The sequence below is a fragment of the Vipera berus genome, assembly GCF_964194415.1.
Source record: "Vipera berus genome assembly, chromosome: 13".
Lineage (NCBI taxonomy): Eukaryota > Metazoa > Chordata > Lepidosauria > Squamata > Viperidae > Vipera > Vipera berus.
In genome coordinates, this window is record NC_138216.1 from 18,941,879 (window position 1) to 18,967,564 (window position 25,686).

At 44.5% G+C, this 25,686-nt stretch overlaps 1 protein-coding gene across 2 annotated transcripts; it reads left to right on the plus strand.

Moving 5' to 3' along the window:
- The first annotated feature begins 74 nt into the window (after positions 1–74).
- GNPTG (N-acetylglucosamine-1-phosphate transferase subunit gamma) lies at positions 75–24,734 on the plus strand. 2 transcript variants are annotated; one of them, XR_014027835.1, is made up of 12 exons: positions 75–162; positions 251–302; positions 421–488; positions 583–637; positions 723–806; positions 1,539–1,632; positions 2,172–2,286; positions 12,240–12,322; positions 19,071–19,196; positions 19,516–19,597; positions 21,056–21,191; positions 24,131–24,263. XR_014027835.1 is itself a non-coding variant. In XM_081338577.1 (11 exons), the coding sequence occupies exons 1-11, from the start codon at positions 93–95 to the stop codon at positions 24,253–24,255; spliced, it is 954 nt and encodes a 317-aa protein (XP_081194703.1). In that variant the 5' UTR covers positions 78–92; the 3' UTR covers positions 24,256–24,734. The 2 variants fall into 2 exon arrangements, 1 of the variants encoding a protein (XP_081194703.1); XM_081338577.1 differs by lacking the exon at positions 21,056–21,191 and having other exon boundaries at positions 78–162; positions 24,131–24,734.
- The last annotated feature ends 952 nt before the right edge of the window (positions 24,735–25,686 follow it).

Genomic DNA, 25,686 nt, shown 5'->3' on the forward strand with positions numbered 1-25,686 from the left:
GGCCTCGCCGGCTCTTCCGCTTCCGGGTCGAGCCAAGGGCCCCGCCCAGCGCCGGCCGGTTCAGGGGGCGGCTCCGGAAGAGAGGCGCGGGGATGGCGGCTCGGGGCCCTGCGGGGGAGGGGCGGCGGCGGCTCCCGGTGCTGCTGCTGCTGCTGGCGGGAGGTGAGGCGATGCGCGTCCCCCCCCCCGAGCCCCTCCCGGGACCCCCGCCCGTCTCTCTCTCTCTCTCTCTCTCTCTCTCGCCCCGCAGGACTGGCGGCTGCCGGGAAGATGAAGGTGGTGGAGGAGCCCAACAGCTTCGGGTGAGGCGGCGGCGGCGGAGGGCGGGGGGGGCAGAGCCGCTCTCGGCCTGGCGGGCTCGGGCGGGGCTGGGCGCTGGCTCTGAAGGCTTTCCGTCTTTCTGTCTCCCCCTCCGAGCAGGCTGAACAACCCCTTCCTGCCCGCGTCCGGCCGGCTGCAGCCCAAGGCGGCCCCCTCGCCCGTCTCAGGTGAGCCGCGCGGGGCGAGCCGGGCGTGGCGCCGGAGGAAGAGCCCGGCCGCCTGCCGAGTCCCTGACCGCTTCTGCCACGCTTCCTTTTCCAGGGCCTGAACATCTTGTCAAGCTGGCGGGCAAATGCTTCGATTACGTGGAGTCTACGTAAGCCGGTGGATTAAACGTGCGCTTTAAAATCGCTGCCTTCTAAAAACCGGAGATCAATCTCTGACTTGTTTTGAAATTTTAGGTATAAATACGAGTTCTGTCCGTTTTATAACGTCACCCAACACGAGCAGACTTTCCGGTGGAACGCCTACAGCGGAATTCTCGGGTAAGAGAATCGCCTTTCTCCTTGCTGTTGCCCGTCCTCCAAGGTTAAAAATTCCCACTTTCGTGATGATGCGCTAAATGGCAAGATAGTGGTATGTGTGGAAATGATGCTGAATAACACCTTAATTTCTAGGTTTCCTGAGCGTGTTCTACAGTTTCGTGTGTGTTATAATCAGGCTGAGAGGTGGTGATATGTAGGAGATTGGTCAATAGCTAACAGTTATCTCTTTTTTGCTTAAGAATTAATATAGGTACAGGTACCTAAAGAGGAGAAATTAAAGCTACCAGTGGATGTGTTATCTTGTAAATTACCAAATATGTACTCACTGCTCATTTAGGCATCCAGAGCCCAATTGACATAATTAAAGCATATCTGAGTTACCGTAAGTTGTATCACTTCAGAGTAAAGGTCTGTCATTTTTGGAAGTGGGGGGATGGGTTCAGCCTATTCTCCAAAGCACCTGAAGGCAGGACAAGGAGCAATGGATGGAAACTAATCAAGGAGTCCACATTTTGGACAGAGAGGACTGCTAGTTCAAAAGGAGTCAGAGGCTATGTCAAACTTGAACGGACCTCTCTCAGATCCAGAAGAATAAACAAGGGCTTAATCCTGATTCATCCCCTGGTATCAGGGTGACCTAAGCAGACTGTTCCTTAATCGGGCTTGAAATCAAACTGCAACTGCCAGTGGCCGCCTTTGAAATGTCTGAAGTATATTATTTTTATTTCCTAGAATTTGGCATGAATGGGAAATTGAAAACAACACTTTTGTTGGTATGTGGATGAGAGAAGGAGATTCTTGTGAAACAAAAAATAGAGAAACGAAGGTAAAGAATTTGACAAAGAAGCTAACGTATATTCTTCCATTCTAGATTATTTATATGATTTGTATCCTGCCTTTTATAAGGAGTTTAAGCAACATATTAGTGTCACCACCTGCTGTTTTTTCCTCCAGTAATAATCCTGTGAGGTAGGCTGAGCTGAAAATGGAGGACTGGCCCAGAGTTTCCCAATGAGCTTCTGCAGCTGAGAGTGGCCTAGATTCTGCTTGCTCTTAATTCAACACTTCACTTCCTCTTTCAATAATCATTATTTTTGATAATTTATTTAAATATACTTTATGTTAAGTATATTGAATGTTATTGCTTGACACTTTATTTATGTAAGATGTAAATATATTATTCATCGCTCAATAGTTTGCAACAGCTTAGATGTAATACATATAATGCTTCTCTTTATCTGTCAGATATTGTAAGTTCATTGAGCAGATTGTATTAATTGGGTTTCTTTTTACTGGTCTGTGATTTAGGGAAATTAGTTAACTTTATGAATTCTGTTTATAAGTTCTCAAATCTCTACTTTATAGGTACTTCTTGTATGTGGAAAAAACAATAGATTGGCTCAAGTATCTGAACCAAGCACTTGCGTTTATTCTCTTACATTTGAAACTCCACTTGTCTGTCACCCACATTCTCTTTTAGGTAAGAAAATAATTCCTTCTTTGGATTAAAAGCAGAAAATTGAAATGATGCAATTTATATTCCAATTTTGACATTGTATGTGTTCAATAAGTCCATTATAGCAAACTATTTTTTGTTCCCAAATGTTTCTTACGATGTCATGATCCCAAGAACTAAGGGTTTATGTAAATTAGCCTTGCTTTTTGATACACAGTTTTCTAACAAGTCCACTGGCCCTGCTAAACTGATGGCAACTAACCCAGTAACACTTGCAAATCTATAGACTTTGTTGGCACCCAGAGTTGCCCCTGTTCACCAGGAAGGGATTGTTGTAAGATGCTCACTGTTTTATCTTGATCAAAGCCCATTTCAAGGGTCTGAAAAACAGGCCTTGTGAGGAACTCTTTTGTCTGGGTTTCCTAAATAAAAGACAATTTCTAAGCTCATGCTTAGAAAAATAAAAATAAAACAAAAATGCCCCCAGACTGATTATAGTCTGCTTTAATGTGGCCTCTAAAGAATCTGGTGACAGTAGCAGCCCCTTGACCTGATTAGCCAGGGTTTGGTGCACAGGCCCCTTTAGGTCGACGTTCCCCTGACCGGCTGCTGCCCTGCATTGCTGGGCTGAAAGCACAGGGAGTTTGGACGGCCACAGGACGGTTCTCTTCCTCTGGGTCTCTCCTGGAGCTTCTAGAGGGAGGCTTTTGTCCACTAAAATGAGTTGTTCTTACTTATTTATTTATTTATTTATTTTATTACATTTATATACCGCCCTTTCCCGAAGGACTCAGGGCGGTTTACAGGGTGATTAAAAAACCAAAATACAAAAGTTAAAAACAAGTTTAAAAAAATTATATTTGTCCCTGCATAAATAAAACCCCAGTTAAAATAAGATTAATCCTCAGCCTGGGCCAGAGAGCTCGAAGAGCCAGGTCTTCAGGCCCCGGCGGAATGAACGGAGGTCGGGGGCAGTCCTCAGCTCCACTGGCAGCTGGTTCCAAAGGGCAGGCGCCCCCACTGAGAAGGCCCTATCCCTGGGTGTTACCCGCCGGCAATCTCTTACCGGTGGCACCCTGAGAAGACCCTCCCTGTGGGAGCGCACTGGATGAAGGGAACTTGATGCCGGCAGCAGGTGTTCCCTCAGATATCCCGGACCCAAGCCATTTAGGGCTTTATAGGTCATCACCAGCACCTTGAATCTCACCCGGAGGGCAACCGGAAGCCAATGCAGCTCGCGGAGTAGAGGTGTTACATGGGAGTATCGGGAAACCCCCATCACAACTCGCGCGGCCGCATTCTGCCCCAGCTGAAGCCTCCGAGTGGTCCTCAAGGGCAGCCCCATGTAGAGAGCGTTGCAGTAGTCTAAACGGGAGGTCACGAGCGCATGAGTGACTGTGCGTAGGGCATCTCGGTCCAGATAGGGTCGCAACTGGCGCACCAGGCGAACCTGGGCAAAAGCCCCCCTGGTCACGGCTCCTATGTGGTCTTCAAAATTGAGTCGTGAATCCAGGAGGACGCCCAAGTTGCGAGCCCTATCAACGGGGGGTAACACCTCACCCCCCATCGTTAGAGATGGAATAGTCTGGTTGACCCGAGATGCCGATATGCACAGCCACTCAGTCTTGGCGGGATTGAGACGAAGCCTGTTTCTCCCCATCCAGACCTGGACCGCCTCCAGGCACCGGGACATCACGGCGAGGGCATCGCTGGGTTGGTTCGGGGTGGAAAGAAAAAGTTGGGTATCATCAGCGTACTGATGATACCCCACCCCGAAACCACGAATGATCTCACCCAGCGGCTTCATATAGATGTTGAACAGGAGGGGTGAGAGAACCGACCCCTGAGGAACTCCACAAATGAGAGGCCTCGGGGCGGATCTCTCCCCTCCCGTCAACACTTGGTTTGTTTTTTTGTCTTTCTGCAGAATTAAATTGAGTCAAATCAATTTTGCTGTTTATTGGTGAGAATTTCTTCCAGAATCTACACTAGTTCAGCATTAATGATTCTTCTGAGTGCTCATAATAAAGATGCCTGGACAGTGAAGTGCTAATAACCGTGATGGTGATGGTGACCAATAGATACTTTAATACATAATTTACTGCTTACTAATAAAGGTAGTAGTGGCAGTAATGATTATCGGTGCCAAACAATAAAGAAGTTTTTAGTGACAATAATGAAAACAATTTTAATTATATAATAGCAAGCTCAGAATTTATTCCAATAAAGGAGAATATTTATAGTTCAGTGTTTAATGAGGGGTCCTTGGTTTTTAGCTTTTCTATTCAATTTTTGTAATTTTAATTATTTTTAGTACTTTTTTACTTTTTATTACATTGTAAGCTGTTCAGAGTCACTGTATCAGCAATATGAGCAGCACAGAAATGTAATAAATAAAATTCCGTTTACAGTGGTACCTTGGTACTCATCATTAATTGATTCTAGGAGGCATGATGAGTACCAAACAATTCTTTCCCATAAGGAATAATGTCAGTCACAAGGCAGCCAGCACTGAAAGGTACTATCCTGTGCATTGAGTACCAAACAAATGAGTATCGGGACAAAATGTTCACGTCAAAATGAGTACCAAATTTGATGAGTTTCAAAGCAGTTGAGTACCAAGGTATCACTATAATTTTCTTAAGGGGGAATCAATTCTAGAATCATTGACACACGTCTAGACTGACTGTTTCTTAAGCGAAATAAAAAAACCTGACAGTCTTATCCTATAGCTTTGCTTAATCAAGATTTGAAATTTTTTATAGCTTGTTTGGCAAGACTAAATACTTTCATAGTTTGACCAGGAGGATTTATTAAAGGTATATTACTGATCCAATTTGCTGCATTGTGAATTGTCTGCATTATAGTAGATCCACTAAAATTCCCTTCAGAATTCTTATCTTAGATATTTTGAAGATCTGAACAAATATATGGTAGCAATAGAAGAGAATATTGGAGTAGGATTGAACTGTGCGGTCTTTGGTTCTCTCTGAGCTTGGTTGTTTGCATTGATTGCACTGAAGATGTTACCTAATTTAGTAATGAAATGTCTCCAAAAAACAACAACCAAGCTCAGAGAGCGCTAAGGACCCCACAAATGTATGGTAAAACCTTTGCACAATCCAAATCTCTGAAATTCTGAATCAGTTCCTATCACTTGAGATATAATGCAGGAGTGCCCACTTCCTCCCTTGTTATTTGTACTCACCACTGAAACTGTGTGTGTGTGTACATGTGCATGCGCGCACACGCACACACACTTTCAAGTCAATATGGAGAAGTCTCTGTAGTTTTCTTAGCAAAATTACAGAAGTACCTTGCCATTGCCTTCTTCCTAAGGCTGAGAATGAGTGACTGGCCCGAGGTTACCCAGTAATAAAATAAAATATATTAAAAGGAAAATTAGGAAATGAGACAATGTTCTATCAAAGTCTGGCTTGGAAGAATCACAGCCACTAATATTATATTATACTCCCAGTTTTTATTTGAAGTTTTGCTAATTCATTTATCTTTGTTAGGTCTTAGGCAATGGGAAAATTGCTAATATACTTTGTGTAAAAAAAAGTCAAGGCTTTGTAAAATTGTATTTAAAAACATCTCAGACTCAGTTTGAATTTTAAATTTATCTTTTTATTATAAGGCTTGCCACTTATGAAATATATCATTATTTAGCTCCTTCTTGTTCTACTCTTGTTTCTATTTTTAGCCATCCTAAATTCCGTACATTGACTAATATATTTTATAAAGCAAAAACCAATCAGAAATTATACAGATTACAGGATTTAGAGTTATTAATTTAAAGTTGGTAATTCATTAATTTCTTCAAAATATACTTGGCTACTTCATTTATAATTTAGATCTCTTCTTTTTAATTTAGAAATAAAAGCTCAAGCAAACATACTTTTTACAAACTTAGAAGCAATGTTATTAAGACTTTCAGAGAGATACACCTTCTATCGCGTGTATCTATGGGAGTGAGTTTGGATATTTAAGATTTAAGATTTATTGAGATTTTTATACCGCCCTTCTCCCAAAGGGACTCAGGGCGGTTCACAGGGCATAAATATAAACAACAGTACAAACATTAAAAGATAATTAAATTAATGCCCAAGTTAAAACCCGAATAATAAAACAAACCTATAAAAAACCCAAGTACCCCCATCAGGCCAGACCCGCTAGTTCAAATAAATGGGTCTTCAACCCGCGACGGAAGGATCGGAGGTCTGATGCCATCCGGAGCTCAACCGGCAGTTGATTCCATAACGCCGGAGCACCCACAGAGAAGGCCCTCCCCCTGGGGGCCACCAGTCGACATTCCCTGACAGGAGGCACCCTGAGGAGGCCCTCTCTGTGGGCGCGCACAGGGCGGAGGGGAGTCGACGCCGGCAGCAGGTGGTCCTCGAGGTATCGCGGACCCATGCCATGTAGGGACTTAAAGATCATAACCAAAACCTTGAACCTTACCCGGAAGACAACTGGTAACCAATGCAGCTCACGGAGCAAAGGTGTAACATGGGAGTACCGGGAAACTCCCAAGACAACTCTCGCGGCCGCATTCTGTACCAGTTGGAGCCTCCGAGTAGTCTTCAAGGGAAGTCCCATGTAGAGAGCGTTACAGTAGTCTAGGCGAGAGGTCACGAGCGCATGAGTGACCGTACACAAGGCCTCCCGGTCCAGATAGGGCCGCAACTGGCGCACCAGGCGAACCTGGGCAAAAGCCCCCCTAGTCACGGCCACTATGTGATCCTCCAAAGTGAGTCGTGAATCTAGGAGGACTCCCAAGTTGCGAGCCTTATCCACAGGGGGTAAAAGCTCACCCCCCATAGAAAGAGGTGGAACATCCCAGGTGTCTCGGGAAGCCGGAATGTACAGCCACTCAGTCTTGTCAGGGTTGAGTTGAAGTCTGTTCCTCCCCATCCAGACCCGAACCGCCTCCAGGCAACGGGACATCACAGCGAGGGCATCACTGGGGTGGTTTGGGGTCGAAATAAAAAGTTGGGTATCATCAGCATATTGATGATACCCAACTCCAAAACCACGAATGATCTCACCCAGCGGTTTCATATAGATGTTGAACAGGAGAGGCGAGAGGACCGACCCCTGAGGAACTCCACAAGCGAGAGTCCTAGGGGTCGACCTCTGCCCCCCTGCCAACACCGACTGCGAGCGTCCCAGGAGATAGGAGGAGAACCACTGAAAAACCGTGCCTCCCACTCCCAATCCCCTGAGACGCTGCAGCAGGATACCATGGTCGATGGTATCGAAAGCCGCCGAGAGGTCTAATAGGACTAGGACAGAGGAATACCCCCTATCCCGAGCCCTCCAGAGATCATTCACCAGAGCGACCAATGCCGTCTCCGTGCTGTGCCCGGGCCTGAAACCCGATTGGTAAGGGTCCAGATAATCCGCTTCATCCAGGACCAGAGGGAGCTGATGCGCCACCACACTCTCAACAACCTTCGCAAGAAAGCGGAGGTTGGAGACTGGACGAAAGTTGTTCAATACAGCTGGGTCCAAGGCAGGCTTCTTGAGGAGAGGTCTCACCACCGCCTCCTTCAAGATGGTGGGGAAACAACCCTCACTCAAAGAAGCAGATATAACCGCCTGGAGCCAGCCTCGTGTCCTCTCCCTAGCTGCATAAACCAGCCAAGAAGGGCACGGGTCCAATAAACATGTGGTGGAACTCAGCTTCCCCATAATCCTGTCCACTTCATCAGGGGTCACAGAATCAAACTCCTCCCAGATAACATTGACAAGACCGCCCGTGTCCTGATCGTCAGACTCTGCCCAGCTGGAGTCCAAACCGGTCCGAATCCGAGCGATTTTATCCGACAGATGTTGACCAAACTCCTCGGCACGACCCTGCAAGGGATCCTCCCTCACCTCCTGATTAAGAAGGGAGCGAGTCACCCTAAACAAGGCGGCCGGGCGATTATCTGCGGACGCGATGAGGGTGGAGAAGTAATTACACCTCGCCTCCCTCATCACAGCGAGATAAGACCTAATGTAGGTTCTTAACCGCAATCGGTCGGGTTCAGATCGGCTGGACCTCCAGCAGCTCTGTAGGCCCCGTTTCCGACGCTTCATCTCCCGGAGCTCCGCGGAGAACCATGGAGCTCGCTGGGATCTGCGCCGGGTCAGGGGCCGCAAGGGTACAACCCGGTCGAGTGCCTCAGTGGCTGCCCTTTCCCAGGCTTCCACTAAGGCATCCGCCGAGCTGTGAGCAATGGAGGCAGGTGGAGACCCCAGCGCCGCTTGGAATCTCTCAGGATCCATAAGGCGTCTGGGGCGGTACCATCTAGTTGGCTCCGTACCTCCACGGCGGGGGGTGGCAAAATGGAAGACCAGCCGCAGGAGGTGATGATCGGTCCATGACAGGGGCATAATAAATGGAAAGCCCCCACCAAGATCATCCAACCACCGTCCAGATAAGAAAATCAGGTCAAGGGTGTGGCCTCCCTCATGAGTTGGCTCAGAAATTACCTGCGTCAGGTCCATGGCCGTCATGGAAGCCATGAACTCCCGAGCAAGCTCAGATGAACCTCCCAGGGATGGTAGGTTGACGTCTCCCAAAACTATAAGTTTGGGGAACTCAACCACCAACCCTGAGAGGACATCGAGCAGCTCGGGCAGGGCTGCCGCTACGCGACTAGGTGAAATGTACACGAGCAGCAAGCCCAACTGCGCCCCAGAGCCAAATCTCATGAAGAGAGACTCACACCCGACTATCTGAGGAACGGTGGTCTCCCGCGGACATAAGGTCTCCCTAACAATCACCGCCACACCCCCACCCCTACCCTGAGCTCGAGGCTGGTGTAGCACCCGGAAGCCTGGTGGGCAAAGATCAACCAAAGGGACCCCACCCTCTGGGCCCAACCAAGTCTCCGTGATGCAAGCCAGGTCCGCATGCTCACCCTCAACTAAATCCCTAATAAGGGGAGCCTTGTTGACCACGGACCTGGCATTCAAGTACACCAGCCGGAGCTCAGGAGGCTGCACATCATCGCTCCCGGAACCTCGGGAAAGAAGCAGAGGGTCGGAGCGCCCCACCGCTTGCAAATAGCGGAGACGGCGCTCCCGGTAACGATATGGCCCCCTGTCTATCCGCCTGCTGCCATTCCCCGTCGTGGGAATTGGTAATCCCACGACCCGCTCATGAGCCCCGGAGACAACGACCCCTCGTTCTCCCCCCGCGTGGTCAGACCCAAGTCTGGCCTGAACTATGGTTGATTGGCCGCCCCCCAAAGCCAGACAACCCTTATCTCCCACCCCCCTCCCCAACCCCGTAAAAATTTTTGATAAAAACAAAATCAGGGGCCTCTTATTACATTTATGTTGACGGCCCCTACCCCTGCCCAGCCATATGTTTTCCTATAAGGAATTACTTAGATTGGAAGGGAATGATTGGCAACTTAAATCATTAGAGGAGTTAAGACAAGGAAACATAAGTTACTCTTGGTTTCAATATACTCAATTGAAAGCTAGGTGGAAGCTGGATCAGAAGGTTGGCATCACAATTACAGATGAAAATTTAGTAAAACAAATTAGAGATTTAAATCGTGCACATATAAAGAGGATATATAATGTTTTAATTGAATTGGACTCGGAAACGGAATTAGTTAAATATTGTATGATAAAGTGGGCACAAAATATTCAGGAACCAATTCCGCTGGATACTTGGGAGGTAATTTGGGTCAGAAATGTTAAATTCACTCAGACTCAAAACTTAAGAGAAAATTTTTATAAAATGTTTTATAGATGGCATCTGGATCCCAAGAAGTTGTCTAACATGTATCCTAACTTACAGTCTAAATGCTGGAGATGTGGTAGTTTAGATGTGGTAGTTTAGAAGCCACCTATTTTCATATGTGGTGGACTTACAGAAATATAAAAGCTTTTTGGGTTAAAATTTGGTGGAACATTCAAAAGATTTTTAAGAGAAAGATAAAGTTCTCTCCGCAATTGTTTTTATTGGGTATTGTTGTAGATTGTGATGTTAAAGAAACGAATTTGATGTTGAATTTGATAACAGCAGCACGGTTACTGGTGGGACAATACTGGAAGAAGGATAGTTTGCCTACTATAGAAGAATGGGTGTTTAAAGTTTCGAATCTTGCAGAAATGTCTAAGATTTCTGCTTATTTGAAGGATCATTCACAAGAAAGATATATTTCAGTTTGGAGGAGATGGATAGATTATATTCAGAATAAATATGGGACTAAAAAGTTCCATTTAGCTTATGAGTAGATTTTAGAGGGATATTGTTATTAATTTTAGTGTTAGTACTTTGTATGTATCTATGTTAAAGGGGAGTTAAAGCACATTATGAATTTGGTTAATTTTATATTATGGATAATCTTTAGTTAGAATATGATTATTATAACTATAACCCTGTATTTAGCTCTGGGAAGTGGGGGGAAGGGGGGTGGTTTGGGGTGGGTGGGATTTGGGGATGTATTGTAAAATCTTGTTTTTGTAAAACTCTTTAATAAAAAAAAAACTTTCAGAGAGAAAGCCATTGGCTCACGGTCCTGCTGATTTTGTGCCCAAGCTAGGACTAGAACTCACAATTTTACAGTTTTTAGCCTGACCCCACCCCTTTTATTTGTTTAAACCCACCTTTATTATTTTTTATAAATAAGGTGGTGAACTTGCCTACTAATCTTTCCTCCTCCTATTTTTCACCCAACAACAACAACCCTGTGAGGTTGGTTGGGCTGACAGAGTGTGACTGGCCCAAGGTCCCCAGCCAACTTTCATCCCTGAGGTCGGACTGCAGCTCGTTGCCCCTGGCCTGGTGCCTTAGCCACTGGACAAGAACAAAAAACTTCCTCTGACTGTTGGAATGTTTGTGAGGAAACATTCTACCCATGGTGGCCATATCCCCATGGTTTTTTGAGATGGGGTCTGAAGTTTTGGGAGATAGGTAAAATTGTAAACCAAAGAATTAAGAGCGTTCGCTGCTGCTAAAATGTCCTGGAAAGATTAAACTATTAGAGGTCTGCTACCAAAATGCCTGGCATATCACCATATCAGAGAAAGTGACCTACACTTTTCATTTCTGTACTGGTCATGCTAAACTCCGTTATTCTGTTAAAAGTAAAGCTTTCAGACAGTCTGTTTTGTTTTATACCTTATGTGACCAGGGATACTATAATTGTGTCATGCCAAATGAATATATTAACATGTGGGAAGAATTGTTATAACTACTGGTCTACATGAGTGAGCATAAGATTCCTCTTCTCCCGAAAGACAAAGACGTTTGTTTTCACTCATTCATGTTCCCTCTGCCAGCAGGGATGTGGTCGATAGCACCAGTTACTGGCAGCAAACTAATAGTAAAAGTGCTTGCGTTGTAATCTTCTGCCTGTCACAATCCATTTATATTTCGTTTCTAACTCTCTTCTGTGCAAACCCAAATCTCAACAACCCCCCCCCCCATTCTGCCATTCCCAAGGAGGAAAAGGGAATAAACATGGGAGTTGATTGCTTCCCCTTCCTTTCCTTAGATGTAACTTTTTGTTTATTTCGCCTGCCTGTTACCCATCACAATAAGATGGATGAGAGGCATTCTCCCTCTCATCTTGCAGGAAACTAAGAAAGCGGGTGGGGGGGAATCTGGTTTGTTTCTCCGGATGGAATGTGAAGGGGTGGGATTGATTCTGCTACGAATGGACTGATGTTTCTCCTTTTCCCACCTGGAACCTGGCTGATCCAGAAGTGACCGAATGAACTGAGGGGTGGGGTTGGCTTGGGGACACTTTAAAAATATCGATCTGTGAGGGGATTCTTCAGCTCCTGTCTATTATATCCTCTGTCGTCTAAGTAAAAGTTCCTGCTTGGATAATCTTGTCTCCAAGAGTCTTTCTTTCTTAAGATGTGGATTGAAGCGGGCTCTGACACTGCCTCTGTGAACTTAATCTTTGAGGAAATGTTGTCCAAAGAGAACTCTAAGTAAGATTATTTCTTCCCTACAGTGTACCCAACCTTGCCTGAAGCTCTTCAGAGAAAGTGGGATGAAGTTGAGCAGTTGCTTTATGATGAATTAATCACAAAACAGGTGTGTGTATTTTATGTTATAGTAGTAAAGAACAGCTTGTCCGTGTGGGGGACAAATAGTCTTATAAAAGGAGAGCTGTGATTTATGTATAAAATGAAATTTAGAACGAAGATGGGGAAGAGAGAGAGCTGTTCTCTCTCCTAGTCCATACAAGAAAACAGGAAGAAAAAGATGAGTCCAGATGAAGGACTAAATACAGAAAAGGTGTTAGGTGGGATCGCAGTGGCAGGAATCAGAACAATGGAGTCCTGGCGTAGGATGGGCTGAACTGTGAAAGCTTGGCTGAGACGCACAACATGCCGAGGGTGCAGGGGTTGGAGAGAAAAACCAGAAGTAAGAGCTTCAAACAAAGGACTTGTGCAGCGTAGGAGAATCAAGATAAATAACTAAAAAAGGACTTTCTGCTCACTGAATGGACAGCTGGAATTTCCTTGATAATAATGTGGGTATGATCTTCTACCGACTGCCATCTACTCTTATCTATCTACTCTAGATAATTTCTGGCAGAGTGTGGCTGTGGGTTTGTGAGCTATTGCTATTCCTAGGGGTTGGGGAATTCTGGCTGTCATTCCTGACACCCCTTTTGTGTGTGGTGGGGTTTATTTCTGCCTGGTGGTCGGGTGTGTGGTGGTTTGGTTGCTATGTGTTGGAATATGGCGTTTTGGGGATAGCCATTACGGAGAAAGACGTCAAGCAGCCGTCTTTTTTCTGCTTTTCTTGGTGCTGCCGTGTGTCCTGGCCCTTCTGAAGAGGGTCTGGACGCAGCTTCTTTAGTCTGCGATGGGGTGGTTGCTTGCGAAGCTGAGGATCTGGTCTCTGTGTGTGAGTTTGCGGTAGACGCAGGTTTCCAGTTCTCCATTGTCCAGTCTCCTTAAGTTGATGTCAAGGAATGGGAGTCTGTTGTTTCCTCTTCACAAGTGAATTTCATCCCAGGGAAGATGTGGTTAAGCCGGTATTAGCAGATGGGGCAAAGAGACGCTGCCAGGGAGTGGCCAGATAAGAGACAGGGTAGCCACAGCCGGACAGTAGCCGGGGCGAGAGGCCTAGAAGAGAGCCTCGTTTTGTGCTGGAGCCGAGCTAGAAGGCGCGCTTGCACTGCTCGCACGTGACGGTGCTGACGCCGAGGGGCAGGGAATCCCGATTGTGCAGCTGAAGGCATTCTGTTCCCAAGATGATGGACGCTTGCAAGGAGGCGGTTACACAGAGTGTTACGAACTCGGTGTGGTCTTTGATTGTCACCTGCATAGGAGCCACATGCTGCAAGGTCAGCCCGCTCTTAGTGGCTGCCTGTCAATTGTCTCAACTATCGTTGGGCTTTCTAGAGTAGGTAACGTTAGTTTCTGTACTGTTCCTATACTTGTGAAATTAGTGGTTGCCCCCGAGTATACAAGAGCTGAAAGTTTTATCTTCTGCCTGGACTCTAAAGTAACAATAACAGGAGTAATTAAGTATGCTTGTTTGCTGTCAGCTGTTTGAGCTCTTCTTAAATGGCGGAGGGTCCCCCTTCGGAGCTCCTGGGGGACGCGCTAGCCAGCTTTCCCTGCTGTGGTGCTTTGAAGTGAGCTGCCTCTGTGCTTCCTTGATTTGCAAGTTCTTCCTCTCACTGGCACCTGGTGGGACCAAGGAAGCCGGCCTCCTCTGTCGCTGTGGTGGGCGTGGCCTTGGCAGGTGGGGAATGGCCACAGCCGTTGGGAGCGCTTGGATAAGAGGCAGCTTAGCCCACGGTGGGCATGACAAATGTTTCAGGACCCTCCCTAGTTTCTTGGGCTGTAAAGGCAACGGGGGAGAAATGTTCTTTCTGACTTGCAAGATTCTGTTAAATGTAACTCTACAATATAGTGGAATTAGTTCATCTGGATTCTTGTTCTCCCGGAGATATACGTGGCACCCGCTCTCTTAGGGTTGCAGAAGTCTCTCTAAGATCTGGCTGTGCCCCCAGTCCTGAGATTAGTGGAGCCCCTGCTGTGTTTTTCATTGCTGTGGTTATTTTTCTCCTCTACTAGAGTCTGTTATGTTTTTAATATTTAAAAAATGTGTCTGGATATTGTAAGCCACTGAGAGTCCTCTGGAGTGAGACAGCTTTAGCTAATGTTGCTGTTAGGGGGGAAAAAAGGTACTCTCTACTCCCAGATAAGATAAAGATGTGGATGATGCTCTTCTAAAGCAAATTGTGGATCTTTAAGATAGCCTAAAATAATAATAATGGTGGATTTTAATCACCCTGTCATCTGCTGTTGGAAGACATACTTTGCAAAGCACAATACTTTAAGGAAATTCCTGCCCTGCTGACCTCCTTGTTCTTTAGGTGCAGGGGGCTTGAGAACATAAAAACGGGGGCATGAAAGGTGCCCCCAGCTGGGGGTCCCCTGGGCAACGGTGATGTCACCAGGTAGTGATCCTTTCAAACCAGAGGCGCCTCGGTGCATCCATTGTGAGAGCAAGCCAGGCGCTCAAACTGCCCTTGACTTGATGCAAACTTATAGGGAAGACACTTTTAAAAACAGAATAGAGGAAACTTTGAAGAGAGAGACTCTTCCATGCTGGGCTTTAAAGTTTTAGGGAATTTTAAAAGCAGGTCTAATCAAATTTATACATGATGTTCAAGATACCAAGTTGGAATAAACTCATAAGGTATAAACAAGGTTCCATGTCAAAAGAAACAAACTATGGAAAAGACTTCACGATCTGTTGGACATCTTAAAAAGGGAATAGTAAGCACAATTCCTTCAGTCTTGTAACTGTGAACGATTGCTAAATGAGGCAGTCACGAAGTGAAGACTAAGACCACGACATCCTTACACAATTCTCCAATCTGATTGTCTAAATTCTCACTTCTCTTGTTTCTCCAGTTGAAGCCTACTCACATCCCATTGTTTTCACTGCCACTCTTCACTACTCTTCAGACTGCAGCTGCTGTCATTTTGAAGGGACACTATTGTGGTGTATTTTATCTAAATTACTGCCTTTGGGGCCTTAATTTGTTCTCCGAATAGTAACCAAGGGTTCCATTTGTGATTATGCTAGGAATCTGTTTCCTAATATAACACGTTTCCATTTCCCTTTCCCCAAATACACCTTAAAAAAACGTGATTGATGATTATATATTATTCCATTGTGAAAGAGTAAAGTAACGAGGAATATAGAGGCATCTTGCTTGGTGTGATGATTGAAGCAAGAGAAGAGCAGAATCAGGAAAGGGCAGCACTGCTTTATGCCAGCATGTTGTTCCTCAGCAAATCATTGAATGCTTTGTGTAAAAGTTGAATCGAAGGTTGGCTGCTGAATGTGATGACAGAGATAAAGGTTGGAAATAAATCCTGTGAGAGTAAATGGTACAGTGTAGGGTTGGACTAAGGCCAGAATATTTATTTATTTATTTATTTAATTCAATTTATATACCACCCTTTTCCCGAAGGACTCAGGGCGGTTTACAGGGCAAAATTAAAACAATACAATATAAAAATTAAAATAAAATCAATAGCCCCAAAATTTAAAATTAGAATTTAAAAACCTTAAAACCCCTCAGTCCAGGCCAGCTAACTCAAAAAGCCAGGTTTTTAGGTCCCGGCGAAACGAACGATATGTGATATCTCCTCCATTATTTATTTATGGATATATGTATAAATCTCCTAGCAAAAATATATTGATGAGGACTTGAAAGTATACACATTTTGCTTTACAGATAGTATCCATTTTCCACCTTAGTACCCAATTATTTGCAACAAATGTTAGACTTTATGAGGTATTTTTTGTGTTTGACAGGAAATGGAATAAACAAATGCATAACAACATAAATTGCAAACGAAAAAAACATCCCAATTGAATGCTTCAACCCATGGCTGATTTTTGAATCTAAGCCATTGCCTTCTTCCAGAATGTTCTTTTCTTTTTTTTCTTTTTCTTTTTCTTTTTTTAAAAAAGCCATAACAATCTAGCGTATAAACCTGGGCTTTTTAGATAGTCCCCATCTGACCAGCTCTGCTTAGTTTCTGAGATCAGCCAAGAAGATCTACCGTGTCGTTTTTTATATATAAATGTTTTATTAATTTTCTATTTTCACAAACAAGTGCTCAATAGACAACGCGATGACTGAGTCCATTAGTGATTCTGTGGTACATATAAGCTTCTTCCAACTAAGTCCAATTTTACACTTGCCAATCTCTTTTTCTCGTAATAACCATTTTTCTGCACTAAGCAAATACAATTCTTATTTTTATTAGTAAACATACAATTGCATATCAACATTTGTTACATTTTTCTAATAACATCAATAATATCAGTTTAAAATATCTCTTCTAACCAAAGCATATTGTCAATGCTGCAAACATTGACATGTTTTTGCACTGACAATATAAGAGGCAGCCTTTTGCTTTAACTGTTTGGTTTTGAATCACAAAAACTCGGTGGAATGCAACCGGATGTTTTGACAAGATAAGGGATAGCCGCTTCAGAAGGGAAGTGAAAATTCGTATGTTAAATTAATTGTTAAATGTGATTCATGATGTGTACATAAGGGAGGGAAATTCTGTATGATGTGGTGGGTGGGTCAAGGGGAGGAGAATTCAGATTCTGGCATCCATCCATGAGTGCCGATGCTCCGTTTCTGCTCATTATAGACTTTTTAGAATAAATAATCATGTAGTACTCTTTGCTGTGTCTTTTTAATCGGAACCATGACACATATCTTAATTACATTTGCACTCAATTCCCACTTATTTAATTCATATCCTATTTTTGCTTTTTTCGATTTTAATTTCCCATCCATGTTCAAAGTATCTCAATCATTTATAATTTCAAAATAAGTTATATTTGGGCAACCAAAAGCATCCCTTATTCAAAGTTCTTAGCATATTCTTATTTCCCTTTTCATACCAAGATATAATACTCTGATTACAAATCCTAACTATCTAGTTATAATAATACTTCTATTTCTAGCAATCTATTCTTAACCATATTCAAACCTCTAATTAGTAATATAGCATCCCCTCTAATAGGTCAAAGCTTCTGTTTCCTTCAGTCTTACTCTAGCTTTCTTTGCCAACTAACTTTCCAAGTCAGCACATTTGGATCATCAAATAATTCTTCCTCTATTTTTGTAGATATTTGAAATAAGAGAAACAATTTGGTTAAAGTGTTTTTGAAAGAGCTAGCCTGTTGATATTCATTAAACCACGTCCCTCTTCCAGTTCCCCACAGTTCAGTTAATGACTTTATCTTCCATTCCATCAGTTCTCCTTGTCATCCAGTATGTTCTGAAACCTTGGTTTGTAAGATGTCTTTTCCGTTTCCAATATTATCATTGTGTCCTCTGAGTTTTCATTTATCTGAGTTTGGTCATTAGTTTCTTTAGATTGTCAATGTTTGTGTCAGCATTCTCTAGTTTTCCTTCTATTTTCTGGGTTGCTGGTTCCTTCCCTGTAGTTTTCTGTGTTTGTAGATTTAAATTAGAAAATTGTTCTTTTATCTCCTTTGTGTTATTTTTAACCTGATCACAAGCTAAAGCATTTTTTTTGTATTAATTTCAACATGGAGAGAATTTCTTTCTGTGATTCATCATTATTTTCTTGGTGATACGGCAAGTTAAGGCTACTGGGAACAGATGTTAAAGATGGTGTTTTACTATTTAAAGCTGAATATGAAACATCCATTTTTTGTAAGTAGCATTTATAAATTTATCCAATCAACTGTCTGTTCCTGAATCTCCCATAAGCAAATATAAGTAAAATTCAAATTTTTCTGTTCAGTAAGAAATATATCCTTTCTGTTGAGAAAAAAGAACCATTGGAGGTAACGATCAAGATTTATAATCCAAAGTGTTCCATATGTTTCTTCTACAAGAAAATAAATCCACAATACAGTTCTGAAAGTCAGTATTTATGTTCAAAATTCAGACTGGCCAAATTTAGAATATTGTTATCATCTCTGCCACACAGATAAGCAGCCCCCAAGCCTTTTTTTTCTCAGCTGCAATTCTCAATAGTAAAAGCTTCCAAGGCCAGCCAAAGTCTTATCTAGTTCTGGGCTTCGAGCCAGGTTTCTTTTAGACATAAATAAGTTGTAGTGCTGTAATTCACCACTAGATGTCATCAATGCCATTTTCCAGTTTTTAGATCCAAAACTTGTAAACTTTTCAAGTCTTTTTTTTAAAAAAAAAAGGTCTTAAAAACACTTTTAGTTCCCAAATTAATTATATTATATTAATTCCAAATAAGTCTTAAAGGTTTCGCCATTTTCCCTAAGTAATTAATTCGCCGCTTTTCTTTTCTGAGGGAATGAGGCAGAAATTCCCTTTCCCTCTTTCATTGGGGGGAGTGCTTTGGGCAGACTTTCAGGAAGAGGTCTTAAAATCATAAAGAAAGGATCAGGTCTCACCCAGTTTCATCTACGTTGCTGTAAAGTTGCTTGGTAGTGCTTGTTGTCTTCCATTGTCAGCAGCTTCGGACTGGCTACACGAATGCAGCCAGTTTTTCCCTGCTGGTTTGGATGTCTTCCTCAGATCAAATGGGAGGGCTGCCACCTCCCCCCCCACGCAATCAACGAGAGTCCCCTCCTTGCTTGCTGCCTCTACGGGGTGACTTTCGACCCTTTCCAGGGTCCCCCAGCAGGGCGAAACCAAACACAAAAGACGGAGCTCCATCTTCCTGCGTCTCCATCATCGCAACGTCAAAACCAGAAGTCAAGATCTACTGTGTCTTAATCCGAGCCTTTGAAAAGGAAAAATGAAAATAACTATTACTTTTGTTTTCAGGGATACAAGAAAAGGTTGAGAGTGCTGTTTGAAGAAGGCTGTCTTTTAAAATCGACAAGAGACAAAAAGGAGAAGGACGCTCAAGTTCGACATATGGAATTTGATTCTGTAGAAAAGTGCAACAAGGTACAGGATCTCTTCAGACCGCCCTTTGTGGCTGATTGTGTCCTGTCCCCTCGCTGCTTCGGAGGAGGTTATGTTAGGCTGTCCCGTTAATTAACCTGGGACCTTGATGAAAGTGATCCACTTGACAGTCGTCTGGCTAAGGCTCAGAACTGCCTTGCTGATGACAGCTGAATTATGATTGTCTTTGAAAAAATGGCAGATGGTTTCTTTGATTCCACAGCTTCTTTACTTTGCTATTTTGTATCTCTTGGACTTTGTATAAATCTATTCTGTTTTTTGTGGTAAAATAAGTGTGAAGTTACTCTCCTTTTCTTTCTAGGAATATAAGCGACTTTCTAATGATCTGCAGAAATTGTCAGATTTACTAACCCAGCATGGAATTGCTTATGAAACCGTCCTATGTAAGTTTGAAAAACATTTTTCCTTCTGAAGAAACGCCTTGCTTAATGACTGCCATGTTTAGCAGCTGCCCAAAGTTACAACAGCACTGAAAAAGTGACTTTATGAATGGTCCTGGCCTCCGCACTGTCATGTGATTGAGATCCAGGTGTTTCGACTACGACCCTCGCAGGGTCCCGCAGTCACACATAGCTGGTTCCCAATGAACAAAGTTAATGGAGAAGCCAGGAACAAAATAGCAAGTCACGGTCATGTGCTGTCTCGCTTAACAAGCCACAGTGACTCTCTTAATGGCTGTAGGCTGAGTGAGGTCATAAGTCCATCCGAAGCATATGATAACTTACTAACCGCATCACTTAGTGACAGTTGCCAATCCCAGTCATGTCATTAAGTGACGATTACCTGTACTAATACAGCAGTGATAAGTTTCATTTTCCAAAATCAGTGAAACAAAATATCTGCCAGAATTTTTGAAGTCTTAAATTAAAATTATTTAGTATTGGTTCAAGCACCAAAATCTGAGATATCAATTTGATACCGTAATTGAGGTGAGTTGTAGAGTTGGAAGGGACCACGAGGATCCGTTAGTTCCGCCTTCTGCAATGTGCAGGAAAAACCAATTAATGTATCCATGAATGGGACTCTTCTGCCTCTTAAAACTTTCTAGAGGTGGAAAACTCGCAAACTGTAAGTGGAATCTTCCATTGTTGTACAGGAGATTTTTCCTTATACTTAAATGAAATCCAGGTAACTGGAATTTATATCCATAGTTTCTGGTTTCAGTTTTTATGGTGATGGGAAATAATTCTTTGTTAAAATAATAATTTTAGTAATGATTATAACAAGTACAGTAAAAATAAAGAATTAAAAAACGTAGAAAGGGCAGAACTTTATCTATTATCTACAAGCCCTGATGGCGCAGTGATTAGAATGCAGCATTGCAGGCTGACTGCCAACTGCCGGGAGTTTGATCCTGACGGGCTCAAGGTTGACTCAGCCTTCCATCCTTCCGAAGTTGGTACAATGAGGACCCTGATTGTTGGGGGCCATATGTTAATATTTGTCAACTGCTCAGATAGTCTTCATGCATAAATTACGCAAGTCCTATGTCCATTCCATTAGTAAACCACATTCATATTTCAACCACCTGCAGTCTTACAATTTCTGAACATTACTACATCATGGCTTCCTTTCATTTTCTTTCATAAGTTTAAAACATTCATTTGTTTCACTCCAATATATTATTATCATCCTTATACAAATCCCTAAAATATTTTTACAGTATTTCTTTACCTCACCTTCATCTCAAATTACTTTTAATTCCATTCACCCTGCAGGACGTTCTTCATTTTTTCACTTACTTCAAAGACATTTTTTAAAATGTCTATCAAAATAGTTCTGCATCTTCTCTATATAAAGTTGTTTACAAGTTTCCCTGTACCCATTTCTTTGGATTTCAGGTTCAAATCCTAAGGTAGATGATCGAATGCTTGCAACTGCTTCTCATACTGAGTTATAGCACTAAACCACCATTGCCTATGGGGGATGTTATTAGCTTTGCTTTCCTGCCATTGCAGGACTTTAACCAATATACAGGTAATCCCTGAGTTACAAGAGTTCACTTTACACTCATTCAAAGTTACATGATGAGTTCCCCCTAGTGCTTATGAGCAACTCCCGAAATTATGAGTATTGCAGCACCACAGCAGTCGTTCGTCCTTACAAGCAACTGCAGTGGCTCTGCAACATTCACCCGGGTTATACCCTCCCTCCCCGCCCCCGCTGCAGGTCTCCCTAGGCACCAGGTCTGCCTCCTGGATCTATGGCCACAGAGTGATTTTTGTGCGCCCCCCCCACTTGGGGCTGATCCGGGCTCCAGAGGCCTGGAAAAGAGCTCTGCCACCCAGATCTATGGCCGCGGAGCGATTTTGCGCCCCCCCATAGCCTGATCCGGGCTCTGGAGGCCTTTTCCAAGCTTCCAGAGACCAGATCCAAGGCTGCGGAGCGATTTTGCATCCCCTCTGTGGCCCGATCCTGGCTCCAGAGGCTTGGAAAATACATCTGAAGCCTGGATTGGGCTGTTGGGGGACTGCAAAATCGCCCTGTGGCTGTGGACCCGGGCTCCAGAGGCATGGAAAAGGCCTCTGGAGCCCAGATTTGGCCGTGGGGGGCTGGGCGAAAATCACTTTATGGCCATAGATCTGAGCTCCGGAGGTCTTTTCCAGGCCTCCGGAGCTCAGATAGGGCCACAGGGGGCTGTGGATGCATCCCCTGGCCTCAGATTGGAGCGGCAGCAGGAATCACGGCAGAGGAGACAGACCTTTTCCAGGTGAGTCCCATGCAGCAGGAAGGGAGGGGGAAGCATGAGGTATCTGAGTATCTGGATCCGTACCAATCGGGTTTCAGGCCCGGGTATAGCACGGAGACGGCATTGGTCGCGCTGGTGAATGATCTCTGGCGGGCCCGAGATAGGGGTTATTCCTCTGTCCTGGTCTATTAGATCTCTCAGCAGCTTTTGATACCATCAACCACGGTATCTTGCTGCGTCGTCTTGAGGTGTTAGGAGTGGGAGGCAACGTTTCGTGGTGGTTCTCCTACCTCTCGGACCGTTCGCAGACGGTGTTGGCAGGGGGCAGAGGTCAACCCGTAGGCCCCTTAGCTGTGGGGTGCCTCAGGGGTCGGTACTCTCACCTCTCCTGTTCAACATCTATATGAAGCCGCTGGGTGAGACCATCTGTGGCTTCGGGGTGAGGTATCATCAATATGCTGATGATACCCAGCTTTTCATCTCCACCCCGAACCAACCCAGTGATGCCCTCGATGTGATGTCCCGTTGCCTGGAAGCGGTACAGATTTGGATGGGAAAGAACAGGCTCCGGCTCAACCCGGCCAAGACTGAGTGGCTTTACGTACCGGCATCTCGTTTAGTCCAAGAGGTTCCATCTTTGGTTATAGGAGGAGAGATGTTACCTCCCGTTGATAGAGCACGCAATCTAGGCGTCCTCCTGGATTCACGACTTAGTTTGAAGATCATATTGGAGTCGTGGCTAGGGGGGCATTTGCCCAGGTTCGCCTGGTGTGCCAGTTGCGCCCCTTTCTGGACCGAGATGCCCTACGTACAGTCACCCACGCACTCGTTACCTCCCGTATAGATTACTGCAATGCTCTCTACATGGGGCTGCCCTTGAAGACCACCCGGAGGCTTCAGCTGGTGCAGAATGCGGCCGCGTGGGTAGTGATGGGAGCACCCCGATACTCCCATATTACACCCCTCCTACGTGAGCTGCATTGGTTACCAGTTGTCCGGGTGAGATTTAAGGTGCTGGTACTTACCTTTAAAGCCCTACATGGCTTAGGCCCGGGATACTTGCAAGACCATCTGCTGCCGGGAACGACTTCCCATCGCCCAGTACGCTCACACAGAGAAGGCCTCCTCAGGGTATCGTCGGCTAGACAATGTCGGCTGGCGACCCCCAGGGGGAGGGCCTTCTCTGTGGGAGCGCCAGTCCTATGGAACCAGCTCCCCCCTGAGCTTCGGATGGCCCCAGATCTCCAGTCCTTTCGCCGCGGCCTCAAAACACTCCTTTTCCACCTGGCTGACCTGGACTGACAGGGATTTTAATTATGTTTTTAATTTTTAACTCTAATTTTTAATTTAATTTTAATTTATTCTACAGGGGCCATTAATTTAATTTTCATTTTAACTTCTGTATTATTGTATGTTATTGTTGTTAGCCGCCTTGAGTCCTTCGGGAGATAGGGCAGCATATAAATCCCAATAATAAATAAATAAATAAATAAATCTTAGTGGGTCAGGGAGGCCTTTGGGGCCTGTTCCATCCGTAGCGCCCCCCCCCCAGTCTTCCCCACCCTGAGATACCTCATGTTTACTTAACGAACCGCATGCATTTTAACAAGCAAGAGAGTGATCTCGCTAAAGGAACATGATTCACTACGAGTTTTTGAGTTATGAACTCGAGGACTACCTGTACCCACTTACAGGTTTTGGGCAAATGAGTGTTCATTGAATGAGAATTCAAGTATAGGCAGTGGAAACCTCAAATGTAGCTGTGGTATTTTCTCTAAAATTCTGAAGAGCTACTGCTAATCAGAATTGATAAAAATGAACGGCGATGGAACTAAGTATTGCTAATCTAGCCAAGAGGAGGACTGGGGTGACATGATAGCAGTCTTCCAATATTTGAGGGGCTGTCACAGAGAAGAGGGGGTTGACCTATTCTCCAAAGCACCTGAGGGCAGGCAGAAGCAATGGGTAGAAGATCATTAAAGAGAGATCCAAGCTAGAAGTAAGGAGAAATTTCCTAACCAGTGGAACACCTTTGCCTTCAGAAGTTGTGCGTACACCATCGTTGGAGGTTTTTAAAAAGAAACTGGACAGCCATTTGTCTGAAATGGTGTAAGGTCTCCTATTTGAGCAGGGGGTTGGACTAGAAGACCTCCAAGGTCCCTTCCAACTGAATATTCTATGACAGCTAAGATAGATTGACATTGTAGCTTTTTTTCCTGTCTTCTAGTTGGAAACAAAGATGATAATCGCATTACGCAAGCACTCGGGATAAAAAAGTCAGATCTTAGTACTATTTCAAACGCTAACAAGCACTTAAATGGAGATGCTGAAACTCGGTACGATGCCTTGTGAGAAAATTAAATTGTCCACCTTTCCCAGCTTCGGTAAAGTATTTCCATCCACATGCGATTTTTAACCATTTGATAGAAGACTATTAAATCCCAAACAATATTGTTTTCTTCAAACCAACATTTGTTCAGAAGTTCTGTCCGTTTGGAATTCTTCTCATCATTGTGCTGGAGTGAAAGTGGGGAGACCAGTCCTTGCCTTTTTATGTGGGCAGCTTCCTTACACAGTTTCCTGCCTAACTCTCTGTTAGCCTTACAGCAAAAGATGTTCTGGGATGACCTTAGCTGCCAGACTCCGTTCCATTGTGGATAATTGCAACTGGAGCCCCATTTAGGCATCACAAACATGGAACAACCAGCACAGCACTGACAATCTCACGTGTTCGACACTCACGCTGGTGCTGCAGTGGCACTTTTCTCAGTGGGAGTCGGGAGAATATCTTGTCTTGGATCTTTGAATAAAGATACAGTGTTATAACCATAGTATTCATTTTGTGCAAAATTACTTCAGCATTAATCTGAGTGTTACTATCATGGTTTCATATACCGAAATGTTTCTTGACTGGATTCTGCCTGTAAACTTCTTTTTGATAGAAACGTTGGCGTTGGAACATTAAAATAAAAGTCCTTGTGCTGAGATGGAGGGAGGTGTGGGGGTTAGTGGGGATCCATGCGGTCAGCTTCTAGGGTAAAATGGTCTACGGCAGAGGCTCCCAGCCCCCAGTACTGGACCACGGCCTATTAGGAACCAGGCCGCAGAGCCGGAGATGAGCGGAGCGCAAAGGAGCAAATCTTCCTGTTTTTACAGCTGCTCCCCAGCGCCAGCATCACCGCCTCAGCTCTGCTGCCTCAGACCATCAGATTCTCATAGGAGCACAAACCCTACTGTAAACTGCACATGTGAGGGATCTAGGTTGTGTGCCCCCCCCCGTCTGTGGAAAAATGACATTAGCATTGGGCGGAGGGTGGCATGCGGGAGGAAAGGAGGGCAGTTTGGGAGGCAGGCTCAGGAAGTGAAATGCACCAGTCCAGCAGCAGGCCAGCCAAAGGAAGGCGGAGATGGAGAAGGAACGAACTGAAGGGTCTGTTACCTAAACAAGCTGAGAACTTTTAATGGGACACCGACTGATAAGGGGGGTATTAGCCAGGGGAGAAAGGGAAAGTTAATTGCACCTTTTGTGCCAAGCTGACATTCAAGCGGAATCTGCAGTAAGAACCTGCCTGGAGAATGGATTCTACCCAGGTTACGCAAACGACGTCTGCTCATTTAATGACATCAGGGAGAGCAGGGATGGGGAGTCGTCCACCTAACAACTGCTGTGCCGTGCGACCGTAACGGGTGGGCTCCGTCCAACTGTGTCGAAAAAGCTTTGTGCACGATCCAAGGGAACCCTCAACTTTGGACGAGTCATTTAGCAATCATTCCGAGTTACAA